Source organism: Tinamus guttatus, unplaced genomic scaffold (assembly GCF_059628265.1).
Source record: "Tinamus guttatus ecotype Peru unplaced genomic scaffold, ASM5962826v1 Tinamus_guttatus_pri_ptg000035l, whole genome shotgun sequence".
Taxonomy (NCBI): Eukaryota; Metazoa; Chordata; class Aves; order Tinamiformes; family Tinamidae; genus Tinamus; species Tinamus guttatus.
The window spans coordinates 9,537,679-9,557,499 of record NW_028288569.1 but is presented as its reverse complement, the minus strand read 5'-3'; the positions used below and the strand labels follow the sequence as shown (position 1 = coordinate 9,557,499).

Below are 19,821 nucleotides of genomic sequence, written 5' to 3'. Positions count from 1 at the left end.
TCATGTGCCTTTGAAATGTAGCTGGAGCAAGCACGCAGTACAAGCACTATCCACAGCAGCAGCCTAGGTGTATATAATACATTTAAAGCTTTCTGCCTCCTGACTTCTTTGCTAGAGTGTTCTACTGCTCTCCAGCAGAAGGCTTCTGGGCAGCGCTTTGTGATTAGCGCTCTGGACTTGCAGTGCTTGATGGCACATCCACTGTGAGGACGCAGCAAACCTTGCTGGGAGATGACTGGCATTTAGGAGACACCTGTAGCCTTAAGCTAAGACCAGGAACAATGTGGAGATGACAGCCTCCTGGTTGCTTCCTGTAATTCAACAGATATTTGGACATCTGTCAGGGTTTGGCTCCAAATATCTGGGAATGCTCAATGACTGTGTGAACAGTACACTCACACTGCTAGCTGACCTTCAAAGTTAAAGAGCTAATTAGGAGTTAAAGAATGCGGTATGCAGGATGTCCCAGCAATGTGTGCAAGTTACAATGTTTTCGTTACAATGTTACCTTGCAATTCAAGGATGGTTTCCAAGTAAGTGAGAAGTCAGTGCTTATCTGGTGGCCACTTCAGTTACATCCCCAAGAGAAAGATCTCTATCCCCCACACCAGAGAAGCCCCCTCTTCCACTGAGGGGGAACGAGGCTGCTCACGCTGGAGTCCTCATTTAGGAACTTGAGGTACAGGCTTCGAGTTCCCTTGCACAGATCCCGGTTTCTGTCTGTATCACTATGGCAGGTAATACTTAACGGCTAACCACCCAGTATCAGCTATATACATGGCTTGTAAGGCAGTGTTGGACAGGAGCAGGCGCCATTAAAGACTTGCAACCTCACTGCAAAAAGAGAGGTGACCTTCCTTATCAGGGATAGTGACATCAGTAACAGAGCCTGTTTTGAGCGTGTTATTGGTATATATGGAGCACAAATAGCACTGTAATCCACAGCCAACTGCACGCTCCTTTGATCAAATACAATCTTTGCTATTTTACCTCCCGCTAAGGCATACAGCACCCATGCAGAAGTGGAGGGAAAAAATCTTCATTTAATCATCTTATGGAAGTATTCTGCTGCTGTTCAGTAGCCTAAGAGCACCTGGGCCCTTCTGGTGAATTTCTTCCTGCCTCGATTCTACAAGTAGTAAAATCCAGACTCTTCATGAAGGGCACATATCAATATACAAACTAACAGCTCCACCCTACTCATGCACTTCAAACATGTAATTGCAATCTAGACAATGAGTGTGGCTGGGGGTGATATTTTTTTTGTCTGGTTCTGCTTTTCTGCTCAGTTCAGTTGAGCAAATACCGTCAACCTGTAAATGGGGATTTTTGTGAAACGAAACATGACTTTCTACTAATGATAGTAACTGGCAGCGTTGGCAAATCTGCAACAAGTAGCAGATTTACAATCACAGGGCACCCCTGAAAAAGAAAAAGAAAGTTGCGTGACAACCACACTAACAGCGACGGTGCTCTTTCTTGGGGAGCTGCAGCCCCTCCTCCGTGCGCTGCAGCCCCACGTCTAGGAGCCCTCTGTGGCGCGTGGCAGCGTCACCCCGCGGCGTCACCCCGCCGCCCTGTGACGCCCTCGCCGCGGCTGTTGCGCCTGGCACCTTACTACGCAAATCTGTGAGTAGTAAAATCCAAGCAGGTGAGGAGCTGAGTCAATGCGTGAATGTTGTCCTTGTAAGTGGGTATCGGGGTGGAGGTGACTTTTTCTCTCAGGCTTAAAGTGTACAAGGTCTGCACAATGCCCATATTGATCGTCAGAAAGAGATAAGTGTGGAATTTGATTAGGGGTGTAGGGGTGGTCTTAGAAAGAAAAATTAACTTTTTTTTTTTTTTTTCCTGGGGGAAATTTATGCTTGCACATGGGCTGTATGACCCTTGCTCTTGTGTCTGAATATCACAGGAAGTTGATGGAGTTCCTGCTCAAGAAATGAGTTTATGTGCATAAGTGCTGTTTTGAAAGCACCACTGTCTCTTTGTCCTGGCACTTGTGATCGCAACTTGTTGAGATAGGAAAGATTCCAGTTGGATGTGAGGAGACACTTCTTTACCATGAGTGCAATGAAACACCCAAATGGGTTGCCTGAGGAAGTTTCATTTCCTTCTTTTGCTCCCTCCTCAGAGCTCTGTAGTCTCTTTCAACCAGTCTTTGTAAGTATGTTGAGTCCTATGTGCAAAGTTTCCTCATTCCCCTTGAAGGTTCTCCAGCTGCAGACATATTTATTTATACATTTTTGCTGCTAGCTTTACAACACAGGTTGCTTCCACTTGCCATGTTCAGGGTTTCCTTTAAGATTGCTATAAGCAGGTTCTTGGTGAAGAAAAACCCGAATCAATAAGAGGGAGGTGGTCCAGTGCATCCTCAAGCAGGACATCTGCACTGCTTCCTTGCCTTCCTTGCCTGGGACTCCAGGAGGAAATGAAGCCTTTCTAGTAAAGAGAACTGCTGTTCTCTCAGAAACATGTCGCTGTTTTCTGCGTGCTCTTTTTGCCATCTAGTGGCGGCAACATAATGGTTGGCTGCCCTGAGATGCTGTCTGACATCCACAATGTGCTTCTCTGGTGCTACAGCAGTAGCTTGAAGTTCTTTGCTTTGAAGTGCTTTGAGAGCAGTAAGGAAAAATAATGACTAGCTGAAGATATATGTAGTTTGCCTGGCTACTGTTATCATAAAGGACATCTTTTCTCCATGGATTTCTTTTTCTATCTTTTAATTGATTTTTCAGCTGTGAGAAACTCTCTAGAAGTGTTCTGGATTTATTTTACTGTTTAATTTTAAAAGAATATTTGCTTTAAAAATGCATATGATACTAGCTGAAAAAAAATGAAAAGAAATTCGTCATTTTAAAATGCCAGCTTTTTTAGATTTTCATATCAAATGAAAACATCTGATTTATCAGTTTCACGTGAATCTTTCTCTGCATCATGTCCTGTAATGCCTCATGGGCGATGTAGTTCAGATACTGTTTCTTCCCAATTTTTACCACATAAAGAAGTATGCTCTTTGGCTGGATTACATTTTCCATTGTTTCTCCCTCTAACACGTTGCTCTAACATGTTATGGGCTATCTGTGAACACGCTGTGTAGCAGGAAATTCCATCCTGAAGAAAATGGCTCAAATTGTTCTGCCTCTAAGTTCTCTAGCAGATCAGGTAGTTACAGTTCAAAGCAGTAGGAAACAATACTACTATGAGCCACCAAAATTACTGGTCAAATAATCACTTAGGCTTTAAAGATTTCAGAGTGAGGGCACAATCCTCTCTTTTTTCTGAGGTCCCTGCTCCCCAAACTATCCGTGTCACATGTTGGAGGGTACAGTACCAAGAGTCACTCCACCCCACTTTATCTGAGCCCAGCCTCAGCTACTCCCCTCTGGGATATAGAGACTTCTCTGACTCCAGGTAACCACAGATTCTGTCCTGCACTCTTCCTGCATCAGGAGGAAGTGCTGCCAGCTGGAAAGAAGAGAGAGGAAGTGTCCTGTTACATAAAACTACAGGCAGGAATGTTCAAAATCAGTGCTTTCATAAAGCTTCATAGAGTATTGTGTTAGCTTAAGCCAACACTGATTATCTGAATGCCTTGCTGCTAAGGTAGAGATGAATTCTGAAAGATAACTCTCTAGTTATCTTTCTGCTAAAGTAGTCATATTTTGATAGGCATGTTTGTTTCATGGGGGACCCCTAGCGAAATCAGGCATGCTGTGTCTCCAAAATGTAGCAGTCCTGCTGAGGAGGCCGATAGTTAAACCAGAAGCAGAGAACTGATTCCAGGTAGCCTTAGATGAGTCTCCCTCGCTGAACTACAGTGCTGCTGAGCTACACGGGTCATATGTGGCCAGCTTTCTGAGCTTCCACCCACTTTTATACAAGGATATGGCTTGCAAAGGAGTCTGTGTTTATGGTTTGTTCTAGCCTGCTATAGGTCATCCCACATCTGAAAGATGATGCGATCCCACCGGTTAGCAAGTTTGACCGGAACAGTGTCCATCTGTATTACTGTTGGGTTCTAACGCAGTCACTGAGAAGCTTCAGCAGTTCAGCCATGTTCTAAGTGCATGTTACTGAGGCACATTGTGTGTTCACCCTGGTCATGGATGGTAAGTGCTAAAAGGCTGTAGTGGGCAAGTTCCAAGTGTTTTGGGGCAGATGTGATACAGAAGATCAGTCAAAACACCAAGTATAAATATTCTTGGAGTGGTTTACACATGCCCTGATGTCTTGGAGTGTTTCAGAGACAGCCTGAAATATGACCTCAGATTTTTTTTTTTTTTTAATCTTTTCATCTATTTCACTTGGCCAACTCTCAGGAACAGTCTCCCAGACTGCTGAAATGGCCAAATACTACCCAGTAAGTGACTGAAGAATATTATACAATACTTATTGTATTGTATTACAATGTTTATTTACCTTTAATAAGCAGTTTTTTCTGCTAACACATTTTTATTTGCTCCAAGGCAGGCATTGCTCCCCAAGATACATAGGCATTGTATGGAAGCCAGTGAGGTTAGAGGCAATATTCACATCACAGCTCAAAGTAATATTGCACTGGAGATAAAGTAATAACATAGTTCTACAGTACATGGCAGAAGAATTTTCTTAGGATAATTAGATTATGTTGCCACGGGTAGATTTGCTCTCATAATCCAGTGTACTTGTTTAGGTATGCTCACCTTATTCATCAGGAAGCAGTGAGGACAAACTCTCTCATCTGCCTCACTTGATGTGACTCCACAGAACTGTTTCCCCGCTGAGCCCCTATGGTGCACCTCTCCAGTTGCTTTCCCCCAATGAAAACTTTACAGAGGGCTACTGCCCAATGACTACCCCAACTCCAAATATCTCTGTTGATGGGTGTTTGTTTAGCAAGCATTTGTTCATTTGTGAAGGGAACTACTTCTTGTTGTCTTCCACACAGAGTGAAAGGTGTTGGTAGGGTAAGCATCCCTTAATGGGGTTGTCCTTTTAAAGCGATCAAGTGGATTTTGCTTGAATCAAATAAGGAAGCACTACAAAAACAATCCATAGACTTGGTGCGATAGCCTTAAATGGTGATACTTGCTGCTGTTTCAAAATTACTCTCTGTCTACATCCAGCTGTGGAGTAGCAATTCTGACAGAATAGCAGTAACCAAGAGCTGAAGGTGGTGAAGTCTTTCAGTGCTCCAGTTGCATCCAGAAAGTGATGAATCTCCATAGCCTGAGTGCTGCACAATACAAGGAATTCATGTCTCTTCCAAGTTCCTTCTTGGGACAAGCTTTTTATTTCTAAAAATCTGTTGTTGCAAAACAAGAACTTGAACTGAATTTTAAGAGGACTAGTAAAGAAAGGAAGGAAGGAAAAGAATAGCAGCAAAGATGTCTTGAATGTGCATTTCTATTACTGGGTACTAAATCTTGCATAATAAGTTAATGAATTAGTGAGTTCATGCATAATGAAACCATAAAACATAAATATTGCATATTCATGCACCAAAGTAGTCCAAGTAAGACACATTGCCTGCTGCAAATCATTTACCTCATTTTGTCTGTTTTTTGCTGCAGAGCAAAGTTACCTACTGTGCCAAGCTGGGGACTGAGCATTCTTCTTATCTTTAAATGTCATGTTATAATAAGGAATGATAGTCTTTCACCTCCATCTTATGTTTGGCAGTTTTCTTGTCCCGGTAAAACATTTAATTCCTTATATTCTATGGCTTCAAAGCCTTATAAAGTTTGTATTTGTTTGCTTGTTTGCTTGTTTCAATTCAACTCCCCTTGTTTTTTCTCTCCAAAGAACAAGTTTATCAATACTTTTTAAGATGATCCTCCCCTACAAATAGTTTTCAGAGTGCTTAGTTTAAATGAAAGGGTGGCAGGATGAAAATAAGAGGCTCATTTAGCAAATAAAAACTATATTGGTTTGAACCTCACCCTTCATTCATTACCATTGACTGTAAATGATCATTTAAACATCTGAGAGAAGCTAAAAAACAGTCCCATACCTGTAAGTGTGACATGTAAAAATGACAAGTTCTGCTCTTGGTTCTTTTGTAATTAATTAAAAGGAATAGCTGGAAACAGTAATACAACACTTCCTCTCAGGCTAGTGATCAAATGGCTCCATTTGCTGCTGCGAGATACACAGTTACTCTGCTTTTATTGGTACTGAATAGTTCGGGTCATCTTTTGGAAAGCCTCAGAGGAAGAAATAGGATCGCATAAGGAGAGGGGGAAGACAAAGCTTAGGACTGTGAGCAAAACCAGCTTCCTGAGCAACTGCAGCCCCCTTAGAGCCCTCCAGACACACACAGAGATTAACAAACACCTGCACAATACTTTCAGGGTCTGCCGGCATCACTAAATCAAATTAACAGCCCTCTGCGTAATGATTTATGGCGACAAGCATTAGCTTTAGGAGTGCTCCGCGTTATGCTGCAGGGGCAATCCTCTAGCTGCATCAGAAAATCGGTTGAAATCCTGCAACACAGAGCAACTGAATCTCCTCCTTCAAGCGGACAAGACAAGAACTCCCCCTCTCCCCCTGCCTCTGACAGAACAAACAATCCCTTTGCGCCTCTAAGCAAAGAGTTTAGGAGATCAAAAAACTAAACAAAGCGGATTGGGATTAGGGCTGCCCAGCCCGCATGATACAGGTTTTTCAATGGCCCAAGAACAAAGAACCCTATATATCAATTCCTGTTGGTCCAAAAAAACTTAGCATAGAATTTTTGATTGATACTGGAGCACAGATTAGTGTTCTGAACAAGTTGCAAGCAGAATCATTAGGAATTAAACCTTCTCAAAAATGTTTTGTGATTAGTGGAGTTACAGGTGCTAATGAAAAATGCCCACTCGCTAGGACACAATTATGGTTGCCTGGGGAAAAGAGGATGACAGCTGTGGATGTGGTACTAATTTCACACCCACGGAACATTCTAGGATATGATGTGTTCAGAGGAAAGCGATGGTATCTGCCTAATGTTTGGAATTTTAGAGGAAAGGAGCAGGCAAGTATAACGGGAGGAGTGCTGGAAGTCACCCATGCCCTGCCCCCATCTCATGTTCTTACTGTGAGTACAAAATAAACAAAAATACATCCCTGCAATATTCTTCACAGACAAGTGCAGTGTGCTTGACATCCATTTAATACAGGCAGAGCTTATATTCAAACTGCAATAAGGATTTTTCCCTCTCTAAACCATTTAGTGACAAACAATTAATAGGTAAATAAACCATTTATTTTGCAGTCTTTCTCTAGTAATCGTTCAGTTCAAATAATTTTTGGTTAAAACATCACGCTGTTCCTGTATTGCCCTTGACAGGGGATCCTGGTCTGCATGTACATTCTTTGAAGATCCATCACTAGATAGCACGGGGGAAACTCCAGCAGATCCAGTCTCAAGCTCAGCAGCGGCTGGAGAAAGGGGAGAAAAGGAGGTAAGATTCCATGCACTAGTTCTACAGTAGACTGGGGCCAAATAAGCGGGTTACTGCAGAAGGTAAAGATCTGAAGAAATATTTAAGAGCATCCAAGGGAAACAGTCACGAGGACAGGCACAAAGGAATAAATATGATTTTTCAGGTTTATTCACTGTGAACATTCATAATGTTCATTAGTCAACAGTTTTGGTAAAGCTAGGAAAATAAATTCCAGAGGCCATATGCAAAATGTCTTCAAGGGAACTCAAAAACAATTGCCACTCTTTATACTCAAGTTTCCGTTTTCCTTAAAAGTTCACAGCAACTGTGCTTTGGAATACTAGACTTTAAAATTGTTTCTGCCTTTTATGTGATAAAGTCCAAAATAATCAGCCTTGTAAAAAGCAAATACTTTCATACCGCAGTCAGGCTAAGACAAGAAAAAAATTGGAAATAAAATTGGAACTAAAATTAAATTGGAACATAATTGAACAAATTACCTTGGTCAAGCTCTTCAGTGATTTTTTCATCCATTTCTCCTCGCACCTAGAATTATATATAAAATACAGTTAATATTTTAATAGTTACACTTTTCTGATATTTGCTTTTAAAGCAGTGCAAATCCCTCAGCTATTACTACTTCTTTTAGCATTGGTCCTCTTTTTTTAGGAGTCATCATAAAAAGACTGGGTATTTGCCCAGTCTCCCTTTATCTGGTGGGCTCCCTTCTTCCTAGGCTTCCCTGCTGCTCCCTCCTGTTTGTACACAGAGGCTCGGGCATTTGGGGTGCTTGTTCTTCTCTCGGTGTCTCCAGCTCCCGCCTCCCGCCGTGAAGCGGCCAAGGCAGCCACCGTTGCTACAAAGCACCTCCGAGAGGTTCTCCACCTTGAGGAGCAGGAGCGTTTGGCTGCAGCAAGGCCTGGTGAGAGGGCCCTTGCCTCTGCTCTCCTGCATGGAGGCCTGCCTTGTTTGGAGCTTTTCCTCCTTGACCATCCTGCTCCCTTTTCGGTGCTCTTCGCCTTGCTTCCTTGTCCTACTGCTCCCGTTCCCTTGTCCTGGTCTTCACCTTATCACTCTTGTACAAGGTCCCTGCATTTTGCCTGCTTTCCCCTGCTTGCATACTCAACAGCCATGGCTGATGGGAAGGGACTGGCTGCCTCCTGAGCTCCCTCAGTAATGTGCATCCCCCTCTCTCATCTGAAACAAGCATTCACAGAGATCCAAAGCAAATTCATCTCTGCAACTGCAACTGCTGCTCGTTACTGGCACTGCTTTGGCTGTTACCCATCTGTGGGTTGCTTGAAATCAAGCAAGCAGACACCTTGTTTAAACACCCTCAGGATGTGGGCAGCACCAGAGCACTGAGTCAGAATTAAAGGGACCCAAACACTTGCCACGTTCTCTCAATAATAGAATAAAGAGGAGATAAAGCAGAGTGAAGAGGAGGGCTTGCCCATGGCTCCCTTCTATGCAAAGAAGGGAAGAAATCACAGTATTTTGTGAAGGATTATGTCCTTGTCCAACGAGTGCCACGTGGCTCCCAAATGATAGGATATGATGCTAGCATTCTGTGAGAAACATTGTGTCACACAGACTGTTAGCTGTGGAGCCCACTTTGGCCAGAGATATTACCAAGGGTGCAGCATTGCTGCAGAAATAGACCAAAAAGGACTTTCTGCAGAGTAGGCAGTTTTACCCATGCAACTACACAGTATTCATCTGTGAAAAGGACGATCGATTAATTAAGAATATATAGCAGGAACTCCTAAAAGGAAATGTGTCCTAAGCATAGCATAAAGCCTTCCCTATGCTACAGAGTGAGAAGTTAGGCAATTGCACTTGCACACTTCTGTCATTCTTTTGGGATGATAGAAGATGGAAATGGATGGAAAATGAGCTATGAACAAAGACATTTCTTACACTCATTATGAAGTCACTGGTTTAAATTAGGTTACATAGTTTTAATTCAGAGAATTTCCAATGACCAAATATTATAAGCCAAAGTGCAATAAATAGGCTATCTGGGAGCTTCCCATGCAGCAGCATTATTTATCCCACTTTTTCTCTTCTAAAAGCATTTGACTATCACTAAACAGGGGTAACAGATGTAAATAATTTTTGGTCTATGAGCACTCCTGAATTTTCTACAACCCAGGTGGCTACCTACCCAAGTCAGTTGTGTTTTATTTGGATGATGAGCAGTTGTTTTAGCAGATTAGACTGCATGTTTTGGAACAAGAAATGGCTGCTGATCTTCTCAGAATTCCTTTTCTAAGTGCCTAAGACTTGGAAAGATGGGCCAAAGCAGGTACTAGTGAACAAAAAGGCAAGAAACCTCTGTGTCACAGCAGTACCTCCTATCCTCAAAGCAACAACACCGTTTAGAAGAGTGAAATGTGAACTGTCTCCTATTCAACAGTACAGGGCACAAAAAATGAACTCGAACTAAACTGATTTAACACAGTTTTATCAACCTTTCTTCCAGAGGAAGAATTCATCCATCAGACGTAGAAGGTGCTGCTAGAGCTCAAAACACAAGAGTTCAGCTGACTCTTTACAGGGCTGACTTAAGCATAGTGCAGCTGTACTGGAAGAGACGTGAGACACCCCACAACAAGGGTTTGGCCTCCTGTTCTCAGGAGCTGGTTAGGTTCTAACCTTTGGTTTCTGCCTGAGCTATCCTATCATGCTGCTCTCAACCCTGCCCCAGACCCTGACACAGGCCCTCCTGGCCTCACTGCTGACCTGTGCATCCCTACACACCACCTTGGACTCTTAGCTTACCCTGCTAAGATTCACTGGACCTACTCTTCTTGTTTGGTTTCACAGGTTGCCCAGAGAGGTTTTGTAGGCTCCATCCTTGCAGATATTCCAAAGCCGTCTGGACGGCGACATGGGCACTATGCTCTAGGTGACCCTGCCTGAGCAGGAGAGTTGAACTGGATGCTCTCCAGAGATCCCTTCCAACCTCCACTGTTCTGTGATTCTGTCCTCTAGGACTGTGCCCTGGGCAAGGAGACTGCAGCCCTCACCTGCCTTGCTGCAGCCCCTGGCTCCTGGATCCTCCTTCCTTTCCACACCAGCCTGCCCTTTATCTGCCTTCACCGCGACTGCTGTTTGCACTAAGGTGCCATTTTTACCCAGAGTGATAAGAAGTCCCATTTGATCTTTAGTCAACAGTATAGAAAGAAGTAAGGAAAAGAATAATCAAAAAGCTTACCTTTGTTCTTAATCTACTGACTTCAGTGCCCATTTCAGAATACCTGTTCTTCATTTCTCCCTGAGAACTAAGCTGGGACTCACTCTCTCGCACCTCATACACCTTCAGTTTCTTCATAGCTGTTTTCAAAAGCTTCTTGACCCTGGACAGCAAATTAACAAGCAAACTAAGAAGCAAAGCAAGAACTGACCCCTTTCACACATGTTTATGTAAATGGCATGGCCAGGGCTTACTTCATCTTTAATATGCTCTAGAGATCAGGAATTGCTAACAAAGGGAGAAGCAAGGAGAAAGTGGGAGGGGTGAGGGAAAGACAAAAGATGCTCCCACAAGTGTCTTGGGAGCTTAAAATTTTACCCCTAAAAGAGAAATAAGGGACTTTTTCCTTCTCTTCTCCCTAGATGACTGCAGGCAGCCGGCACTTAAAATTACTTTTGCATCTATTTAAAACCATCTGCTCACATACAGAAGCCAGTGTCAAAATTTAACACAAGGCTTGAATTGGTGAACAGTTATGTACTCATAGTCTTTGCTCTAAAGCACTAAAAAGCTCTACCTGTCGCATTCTTTCTGTGGTCCAGTGTTTTGTTTCATTTCTTGGTCCAGACGGACTTCTACTAGCCCTTTCAATTCTGTCAGTTTTTTCACTTCCTTTCTTTCAGTCTCGCACTTCTGAAAAACAGAAAAAAACAAGACACAATTCAGGACTGGTATCTATATGCAGTATGTGCACAGAGCATCCTTCACAAAGGAACTGTAGGATATCTCTCTCTGCTGGTGAGAGTTGACAGAACTCCGGGAGACAGAACTCCTATGTGAAATTCAGCACTTTGATCCTCTTATCAAGCAGACCAATACCCGGAGACAGAAAGAGATGTCCTCCTCCCAAAGTGGAGGCCACCTTCTACTAGGGACTCATGGGGAGAAGGTAGAAAAGACACTGGAGAAGGGCTTCCTCAATCCCTCTGCTAATACCAGGGAGCGCTTAACGTAGCTACAACAGGGAAGAGAGGGAAGAGCAGAGCTTATTTTAAAGCTTCAGCGGGATCTTCTATGATCAGTGGCCCACAGAGTTCTCTGTTAGGGAACTATCAGACATTTTGTCTACCTGTAGCATTAGCTCTAGTTCATCCTTGTGGATGTTTACTAATCCAACTGTTGTTCTTCCTTCTGCTATTTTCTATGGCAAATCTGAGGAGAGCTAGCAGTTTTTTTGACTTTCTACTTGTACCTTTCCTCTACAGTAAAGGAAAAAAAAGGAAAGGCTGCCCATTGTAAATTAGCAGACACTTATTTCCCAAGAAAACCTGAAACTATAAGAACTTGACAAAGAAAAGTAACTCAGTTCTCCTGGGCTTTTGTTGAGTGCCTGCAGAATTTTCTCGGCTAACCTGTTCCAGGAGCTCAGCCTTTTCCCTTTCAAGCTGAGCAAGGCCTTCTTCGAGTTGGGATTTGCGTTCCAGTTCTTCCTCCCAGGTACTGCGCAGATCTTTTGCCGTCACAGATAACACACTCTGCTTTGGCATCTGTCAAAGCAACGGCACCAAAAGAGAAACCAAAGTTGCAGGAAACACAACGTACCTCCTTTCCAGCTACCTGTGACAATTCAAAGCATCAGTAGTGATCTGCAGTCAGACAAACTTCACTTAAGAAAAAGACAAAGGCAGTATTTGGGCCTGCGAGGCCTAACTTATTTGTCACTCCCAAACTTAAATCAAGAAAGTTATTTTACAGTACCTTGTTCCTTTCATTGCCTCTTTTTGTTGCAGATCTAGAAAACAGAAATAGATGTTGCTATTAGAATGCTCATATTACGTTGTGAGTAATATCTAAAACTAAGCTCCAACAGCTTAATTTTATAAGTGAACTAAACGAAAATTTCATAGAAGAATTTTGATATATATATAGCTGAAAAACTAAAGACTAAAAAAAAATTACTATTCACAGTGGAGGATACTTTAATCACAAAATGGTAAGCAAAAAGTTGAAATAACCATGATTCTGAAAACTGCCCATTGTTCCAAATGATGGGAATCACACAGCCACACAGAGGCTTACGCCAGTGAATTATCCATAATGCTTGTTTAAAACTAGAGCTTTAGCTCTGTTTTCAACACTGAGAATCCTTGCCTAACAAGTCAAAGCTTCATAATTTGGGATTCTGTAGTAGGGACAGCATCACTGTCAGCTTTATGACTGGCCAGTGTAGCTCATTTATGCAACCATTTCAATTAGCTCCACATGGAAGACGTACCAAGTTCACTGCTCCAATATGAGGTGGTTTCAGGCAAGCAAAACAGAACAACTTTTTTTTTTTTTTTTTTAAGACTCTTCAGGGAAACCTACTTTTCAGCAATAAGTAACTGCCTTCAACCTGTGTTCAGAAGCTCTAGCCTGTTTTGCCTGTTTTTCCTTCTTGCCACTTCATGCATCTTAGCATTGTGTTGTATGTAGCATGTAAGTTAGAGAACCCCAAGCTAATTCAAAGAAAGCTCTTCTTCATATAGTATGCCCAGTCAATTATAGAGATCAAATACAAGTTCCAAAGAGCAGACAGCTATCTTTTAGCTGCATTATAAAGGGGTTAGTTAACCTTCTCTCTCAGTCCTAGAATAAGGAATAGGAGATAAACAGGAGATAAATAAAAGGATTAAAAAAAAATGAGAAGTCTGCAATGAAGAACATTTGCATTTTAATGCATATATATATAGTATGTATGTATAGGGAATATAGAGAGTTAAACATGCACACACATATAAATGCATGTACTTAGACACATTCTATAAAGGTAATTTAGCAGTGTGTACATTCATCCTTGTCATTAACTTGACTAGCACTTTTGAAATGTCCTAAACAAAAAGAAAACATTTTGCAACACAAAGGGCATTGGATAACACTGGTCACGTGAAAGAACAAGTATCATTGTTACAATTTTTTTTCCCTTTAGTTTACAGGTCAATTTTAAACTAATTTTCATTTCTAGTATTCCTTATACTCAATATCTTTGTTCATCTTGGGATATTTCACTGAAAGGGTTATCATCTGATTCTTGAAAATGAATTCCACTGGAAGAACTCATCTGCTGATTAGCCTTTTGCTTTGAAATCTGTTTTTTGCTCCCATTTTCCTTTGTTCCTTTTGTTGCCTCGGCAGATTTACTGCATTAAACAGAGAGAAAAAAATCACTGTTTGAATAACACATTTCTATGAAACAGACACACTTTGGATGATGCTCAGAAACTACTTAGAACTATGTCTGCGATAAAATACAGACTTGACTCCAAAGATGCTGAAGGATACCAGCTATTAAAACTCCTCATTCTAGAAACAGAGGGGGAAGGTGCAATCAGGAGACAGGAGGAAAGGAGGAAGCAGAAAGCAGGCTTGCATCAGTGAGACAGTGCTCAGATGGTGATGTTCCTGCACATCAGGATTATCTTTCCATCATCCTATGTTTCAGAGCTGAGGAACTGGGTAAAACTAGTCCTTTCTAGGAACTAGGGAACATTTGGAAGGATTGTATAAATTGAACATTGCTGTATACTCCCCCCAAAAAAGCAAACCAACACTTCCCTTCTCTTCTGTATAGGCAATTATGCCTGTAATTATATAATTATGTTTGTAGAGGTTACAGGGGTACTTCTGTACTACAAGGTTTCATGGTTTTTTCACAGAGGCACTTGTCTTTCTCCTCAGGAGCACATCTGGCTTGAACTACCAGAGCTGATTGTCAGAGCCCAAGATAAAAAAAAAAAAAAAAAAAGAAAGGCAGCAGCAGCCCCCACAAATATTCTCATTTAAGTCCCATTACGATGCATCAGATAAAGGTCTAAATGCTCGGCTGAAGCAGAGCCCACATGCTCAGAATTATGGACTTAAGTTCCACAAAAGTTTGGTTTATTGCTGAGGCAATTCTAAGCTCTGCTAATTTATTATTTCAGGACTTTGCTAATGGATTGTGATATTGGCCGTGCATACAGAACTGTCGTAGCTACAGTAAGTGAAGTAGCATGGGTGACTAGCCCTGTTTTCTTGAACTAGCTATCTGTTTATGAGGGCACTATATCTCCAGCTTTCAACTTTCTGTACAAAAGAGATGAGAGAGCAAAGACTCCATGTGTGCTTTCTTCAAGCCCTTGGGGTCAATTTGGCAATGTGATCCTTCCCTTTTCACAGGACAAAATGGGCCTGAACTTAATGAAAACACCACTTGCATGGAGATCATTAAAGTCACCTAGAAAAGGGAGAAGGTAAAGTAAACTGCAAGCCTCTATCATTTTTTTTCCCCAGGATAGCTATTTCTCATAAAAAACAGCTATTTTTCTCTTGTCTCCAGCCTTGAAGATATGTTTAGCCTCTGTATTGACAAAAAAGCAATAAATTTGAGTGTCTACTGTGAACTCTAGTTCTTCCCCAAAACAGTATTTTTTTCTTAAATGTTTGGGAAGCAATGTCTGTAGGGCCATCTGTATTTAGGAAACTACTTTGGAGAGCAAATTAAAAAATTATAAAGAAGAAGACAATTAATTTTACAAAGAAGAATTAGAGATATTAGTTTACCTTTTCAATGGTATTTCAATTAATTTGGATCTCTTCTTGTTTGAAAAAATCTTTTTGGGTTTTTCTTCTTCCATTTCTTCATACTTTGTTCTAAGACAGTCCTCTTCTAGAGGAAGCCTTTGTTTCATTTGCTGATTAGTAACATTGCCTGGCAATATGTTTAATTTCTCAAGGTCTTCTTGTTTTGCCACCATCTGCTTTTCAAAACATCCTTGCTTTCTTTTTTTCTCCTCAACCTACAAAAAGAAAAATTAAGCTTTACGTATTTCTGCTTGTTTCTTACTATCACCAAGAGAGAAACATCATACCCAAAACTGAATAATTCAGTCTTTATTTCTAAAGCCATGTAATGTGAATTTAAGCATTTTCATTTCAGAGAGGTACTTTCATAAAATTATACTACAAAATATGTTGATTCAGCGGAAGTACTTGGGATTTATGGGCCCTTAGAAGGGAAACAATAGTGCATCTTGAACATGAACAACGGAGAAGTGAAGGCATTACTGATGGACAGAAGGTTAGAAGGAATGCAAAATGTTAGTTGTAAAAATACAGAAGAAAAGACTCAAAGTGTGATGGGCTATTATGTCCTTAATGGAGAACAAACCAAAACAAGAAAAGCAATAAAACACCAAAAAATGCCCCAGCAGAAATGGTTTCACAGCAAACAGGAAGTTCAATGAAGGCACACCACGCACACTTCATAGCAAATGCAGAGATGAATCAGGACCCTGTTCTGAAGCTGTTTTCATTCTTTAATGCAGAATAAGAACTAGTGTTACTGTGTGCATTTCTTTTATGGCAATGAACTATTAACTACTTACACTGGAACTGAATGCCACCTGTTGTTAAACCAGAACAATAGTATGTTCTGGATTTTCTCAGAACCTTCTAATTACACAATGACAAAGAGGACAACTCTCCACCTCTCCCTCTATTCTTATAATGTACCTACATTGAACCAAAAGGTTCAATGCCTTTGCACAAGGCAGCTTTCCTTAATGATGAATAGCTAAGGTGAACAGGACCGTCGGTATGGAGAAGGATTAAAGAACGAGGAAGAGCAGGTGAACTTCTACCTCTTTTTGCAGCTGTACCGTCTCTTTCTCCAAAGCCAGGAATACCGTTTGCAGCATTCCTACCTTACTCTTAAATCTTTCCATATCTTGCTGTAGTTCTTTATCCGGATTCCTTTCCAGGATGCCACAAGACTGCTGTTCTTCGTCGGAGTCATCCGCACACATTTCTCCAACAAATGAAATAGTTTTTTCAGTTGCATTAACTTCAGGGAATATCTGCTTCAGCTCCGCCATAACGTTTTTAAAAATCATTTTCAATTCCCTTTTCTCATTTTCAACCCATATTCTTTCATATCTTTCTTCCCAAGGTTTTGGACTTAACTGCTTCTTAGTATTGTGCAAGTCCTTATGTTGTGATAGGGCTTCCTGATGTGAAATTTCTGCTTTGCCAATCTGATTTTCATGTGTTGCTTTCTCTATCAAATTGGTAGTTTCTAAAATATATTCATTCTATTGTAGGTACAGACAAAAAAAAACAAAACAAAAAAAAAGAGAAAGGAAGTTACAGTTCATCTAACTAATTTGTGGTGCAAACTCATCATATTCAATGATTTTGAAAACAATTGTTTATATTCAAAACAGGGAAAAGTAAATTAAAGCTTCACTGAACCATCATTTTCTTAAAATAAACAAATAAACCCATCCCAAAACAACCACTTGGAGATACCAGTCTTCCGTGAATTAGGTTTGTCTGGACATGAGGGTTCTTTTTATCTTCACAGCACTGCGAGCACTTGTTTTATTCATGTTTCACTGATATAATACAATTATTCCTTACAGCTGCTTATGTTTTCCTGTCCTTTCCTTCCTTCTACTTTCTGATTTGCCAGGCTCTTTTGGGGGCAGCACCATCTCAGCCAGTCACAGTGTCTCTCAGCCTTCCCAATCGCTTTGTCCAACTGTCACCACTCTCCAGTAAGTCTAATCACTTAGGCTGACTTGATCACCGTGTCCTTTAAAACTAAGCCCGTTCGTCCTGCAGGGTGCCCACGTACGGGGCAGAAATTGCTTGCTCCACTACCAGTTCAGGTGTTACAGAAGACTCCAAACACTCACTGAAGACCTCCCCTCTAGCCAGACCTGACGAGTGTGCCTAGTGCAAGCGGAAGGCCTGCCTCAGACCCCAGGGAATACGGCACCTTGAAAATAACCTCTTTCTCAACATTTAATCTGGGCAAAGGAGGGTACATTTGGAGACAGGGAAAGCATCCTGTTGGTCACCAAATTTCAAAGTTTAACTTCTCCTTACACAAACAGGAAGGTCTAGAGAATTTTTATCTGAAAGATCAGCAGATGATAAAAGACGGAAAAATCTCACAAACAAACACTCAAATGTGCACTTTGCATGAAAAATGGATTCAATTCAATCGTGCTGTTCCTCAGCACTGCACACTTAAAGAAAAACATTGACCAAAAATTAGGCAAATCAGCTGGAAACACAATAATATTGGTTTGTACCCATAATATAATATATGGTATGTATCCATCCTAATATTAAGCATTTTATACAACCATAGAAAGATTGCAGCCAATTTGGCTTCAGATTATAATAAACTTTCATCTGTAATCTATAATAAACTTTCATCTTCTTCCAAGTTTTCACAGACTGGTAAGTTTTCCTTTGCCATAATGTTTAATAAAATTGTCAACTCAAACTCTAATTTAAAATATTTGGTTTTACATACCTGCCTTTCATAGTTTTCAATGGGAGCCTTGATGGCTTCCTTTTTTTCAGCTGAGAATGACACGTGAAAGGTAGGTTCTGAGTACTCACCTACAGTAAAAAACACATTTTTAAAAATAATGAACAGTTTCTTTATGCCTAGACTGCATCCTGAATCATCATGTTTTTAAGAAAGATCTGAAACACGGACTAATATATCCCCCCCAACTCACAAAATCCTAAAGAGAAAAACTCTCTCTCTATTATATAATGATGTATGAAAACATACATATATACAATATGTTAGCATGGTCATAGTGCACACCAAGTCCAAACTGAGAAGTTTGAGAGAGATTTTCACACGAGGGAAAAACATTTCGTGTGTGTTTTTTTTCGTAAGTTGTAAAGTAAACAGGTGATATGAAATGAGCTATGACAACACCATCTTTCCTGTCTGTGCTCACAGCCCTATAAAGTCTTGGTCCATTACTTGAGCTCCATTTCATACTGCCCTAGTAATACAGATATCTGTTAGCTTACTTCTCACAGCAGTATGGTCTTCTGAAGGATTCCGGACTTGAGGACTGTCATTAGCAACAACATTTTTCACACCTTCAACACCGGCACCTTGCAGGTCCTCTTCAGCATCCTCCTTTTCCTTTTCATCCCATTCAGACGATTCTTCCTAAATTCACCCAAAACAGACATGCAATCAATACATAAAAAAGCACATTTTGTGAAGGAACACCACAAGTGAACTGAGAGTCTGCTGGCTGTCTCACAGGTACTGAAGGCTGCCTCAAGGAGGGCAGACGGGTGCCCCTCCGCCCAGGGCCCAGAGCTGCACCTGGTAGTGCCCGGCCAGCTCCAGTCCCAACATTTCATGGGTCACCTAGTGGGTCTAGCTTCACCTACATTACAGTATTCAGGAGCACAGCTCCCCCGCTTCCCTTCTTTGCTCTGACTAAAACCACCAGTTCCCTCACTCTCAAACAACCCCGCAAAACCAATTTTGCTTCCTCACTTTTACCCTTTATAGCACAACTTTTACTGGACTGCAGTAACTCTTTACCAATATTTGTACATCCTCCTCTCTGAGAGACATTTTACTCACTACAGAAAATGTCTACTGTCTCTTCTCCCCTTGCCAACACCACTGTAACCACATATAAAAATCAAATAAAAGTATAATCTGATAATATCTTTAACCAAAGAAATTGCTTTGTCTAGGTGTATGTTTTTAGTGAGACATTTTCTAATACCAGAAAAAGATGACCCAAAAAAAGAATATATGCAAGGACAAATATTAACAAAATCAAGTTTGCCACCCATTTCTTATTAGACCTTTAGAAAATACTCTGGTGATTGAATTATCCTTGTGTACTTACTTTGGTGCTCGAGGGAAATGCTGATCTTAGTTTTTCTTCACAGCTATCTAAGCTAAAGCTTTCACTTGCTCCTTCCAGGGCTTCACACACTTTATTAGCTGCTGCTTCACATTGCTTCTCTTTAGCATCCACACATTCCAGAACCACAGAATTCTCCCTTTTACTTCCAAGTCTTCTTGGGTTTTCTGCTTCTGAACAAGAATTAGTACTACTCTCAAAGACATCACTGAAGCTTGATTCTTTCTCTCCAAGACCAGACCTCTCCGAGAGAGGCAAAAATGTCTCTTTTGGGGGCTCTGTCATTTCAGCGTCTGCAAAGCAGGAGTCAGGATTTTTGTGAAAATCTTCCTGAATCACACATTCCATTTTCCAGCTTGCTTCTCCATTTTGCATATTATTTAGATTCTGGAAAACTGCTTCTTTTGGTACTGACTTGTAAGATATTTCATTATTCACTAATGGATGAGACAGAGTCATTACACTTTCTTGTACATTTTCAAAA

At 41.0% G+C, this 19,821-nt stretch overlaps 1 protein-coding gene across 1 annotated transcript in view; it reads right to left on the bottom strand.

Annotated features, from left to right (window-relative positions):
* Window positions 1-7,275: 7,275 nt before the first annotated feature.
* Window positions 7,276-19,821, bottom strand: part of LOC148596011 (uncharacterized) — a 192,338-nt gene continuing 179,792 nt past the window's right edge. The window contains exons 4-7 of the mRNA XM_088534384.1: window positions 12,021-12,155; window positions 11,186-11,298; window positions 10,630-10,771; window positions 7,276-7,404 (exon numbers count right to left, since the gene is read on the bottom strand). Of these exons, the coding sequence (XP_088390510.1) occupies window positions 7,276-7,404; window positions 10,630-10,771; window positions 11,186-11,298; window positions 12,021-12,155 (519 nt within the window). The remainder of the gene's footprint in view (window positions 7,405-10,629; window positions 10,772-11,185; window positions 11,299-12,020; window positions 12,156-19,821) is intronic.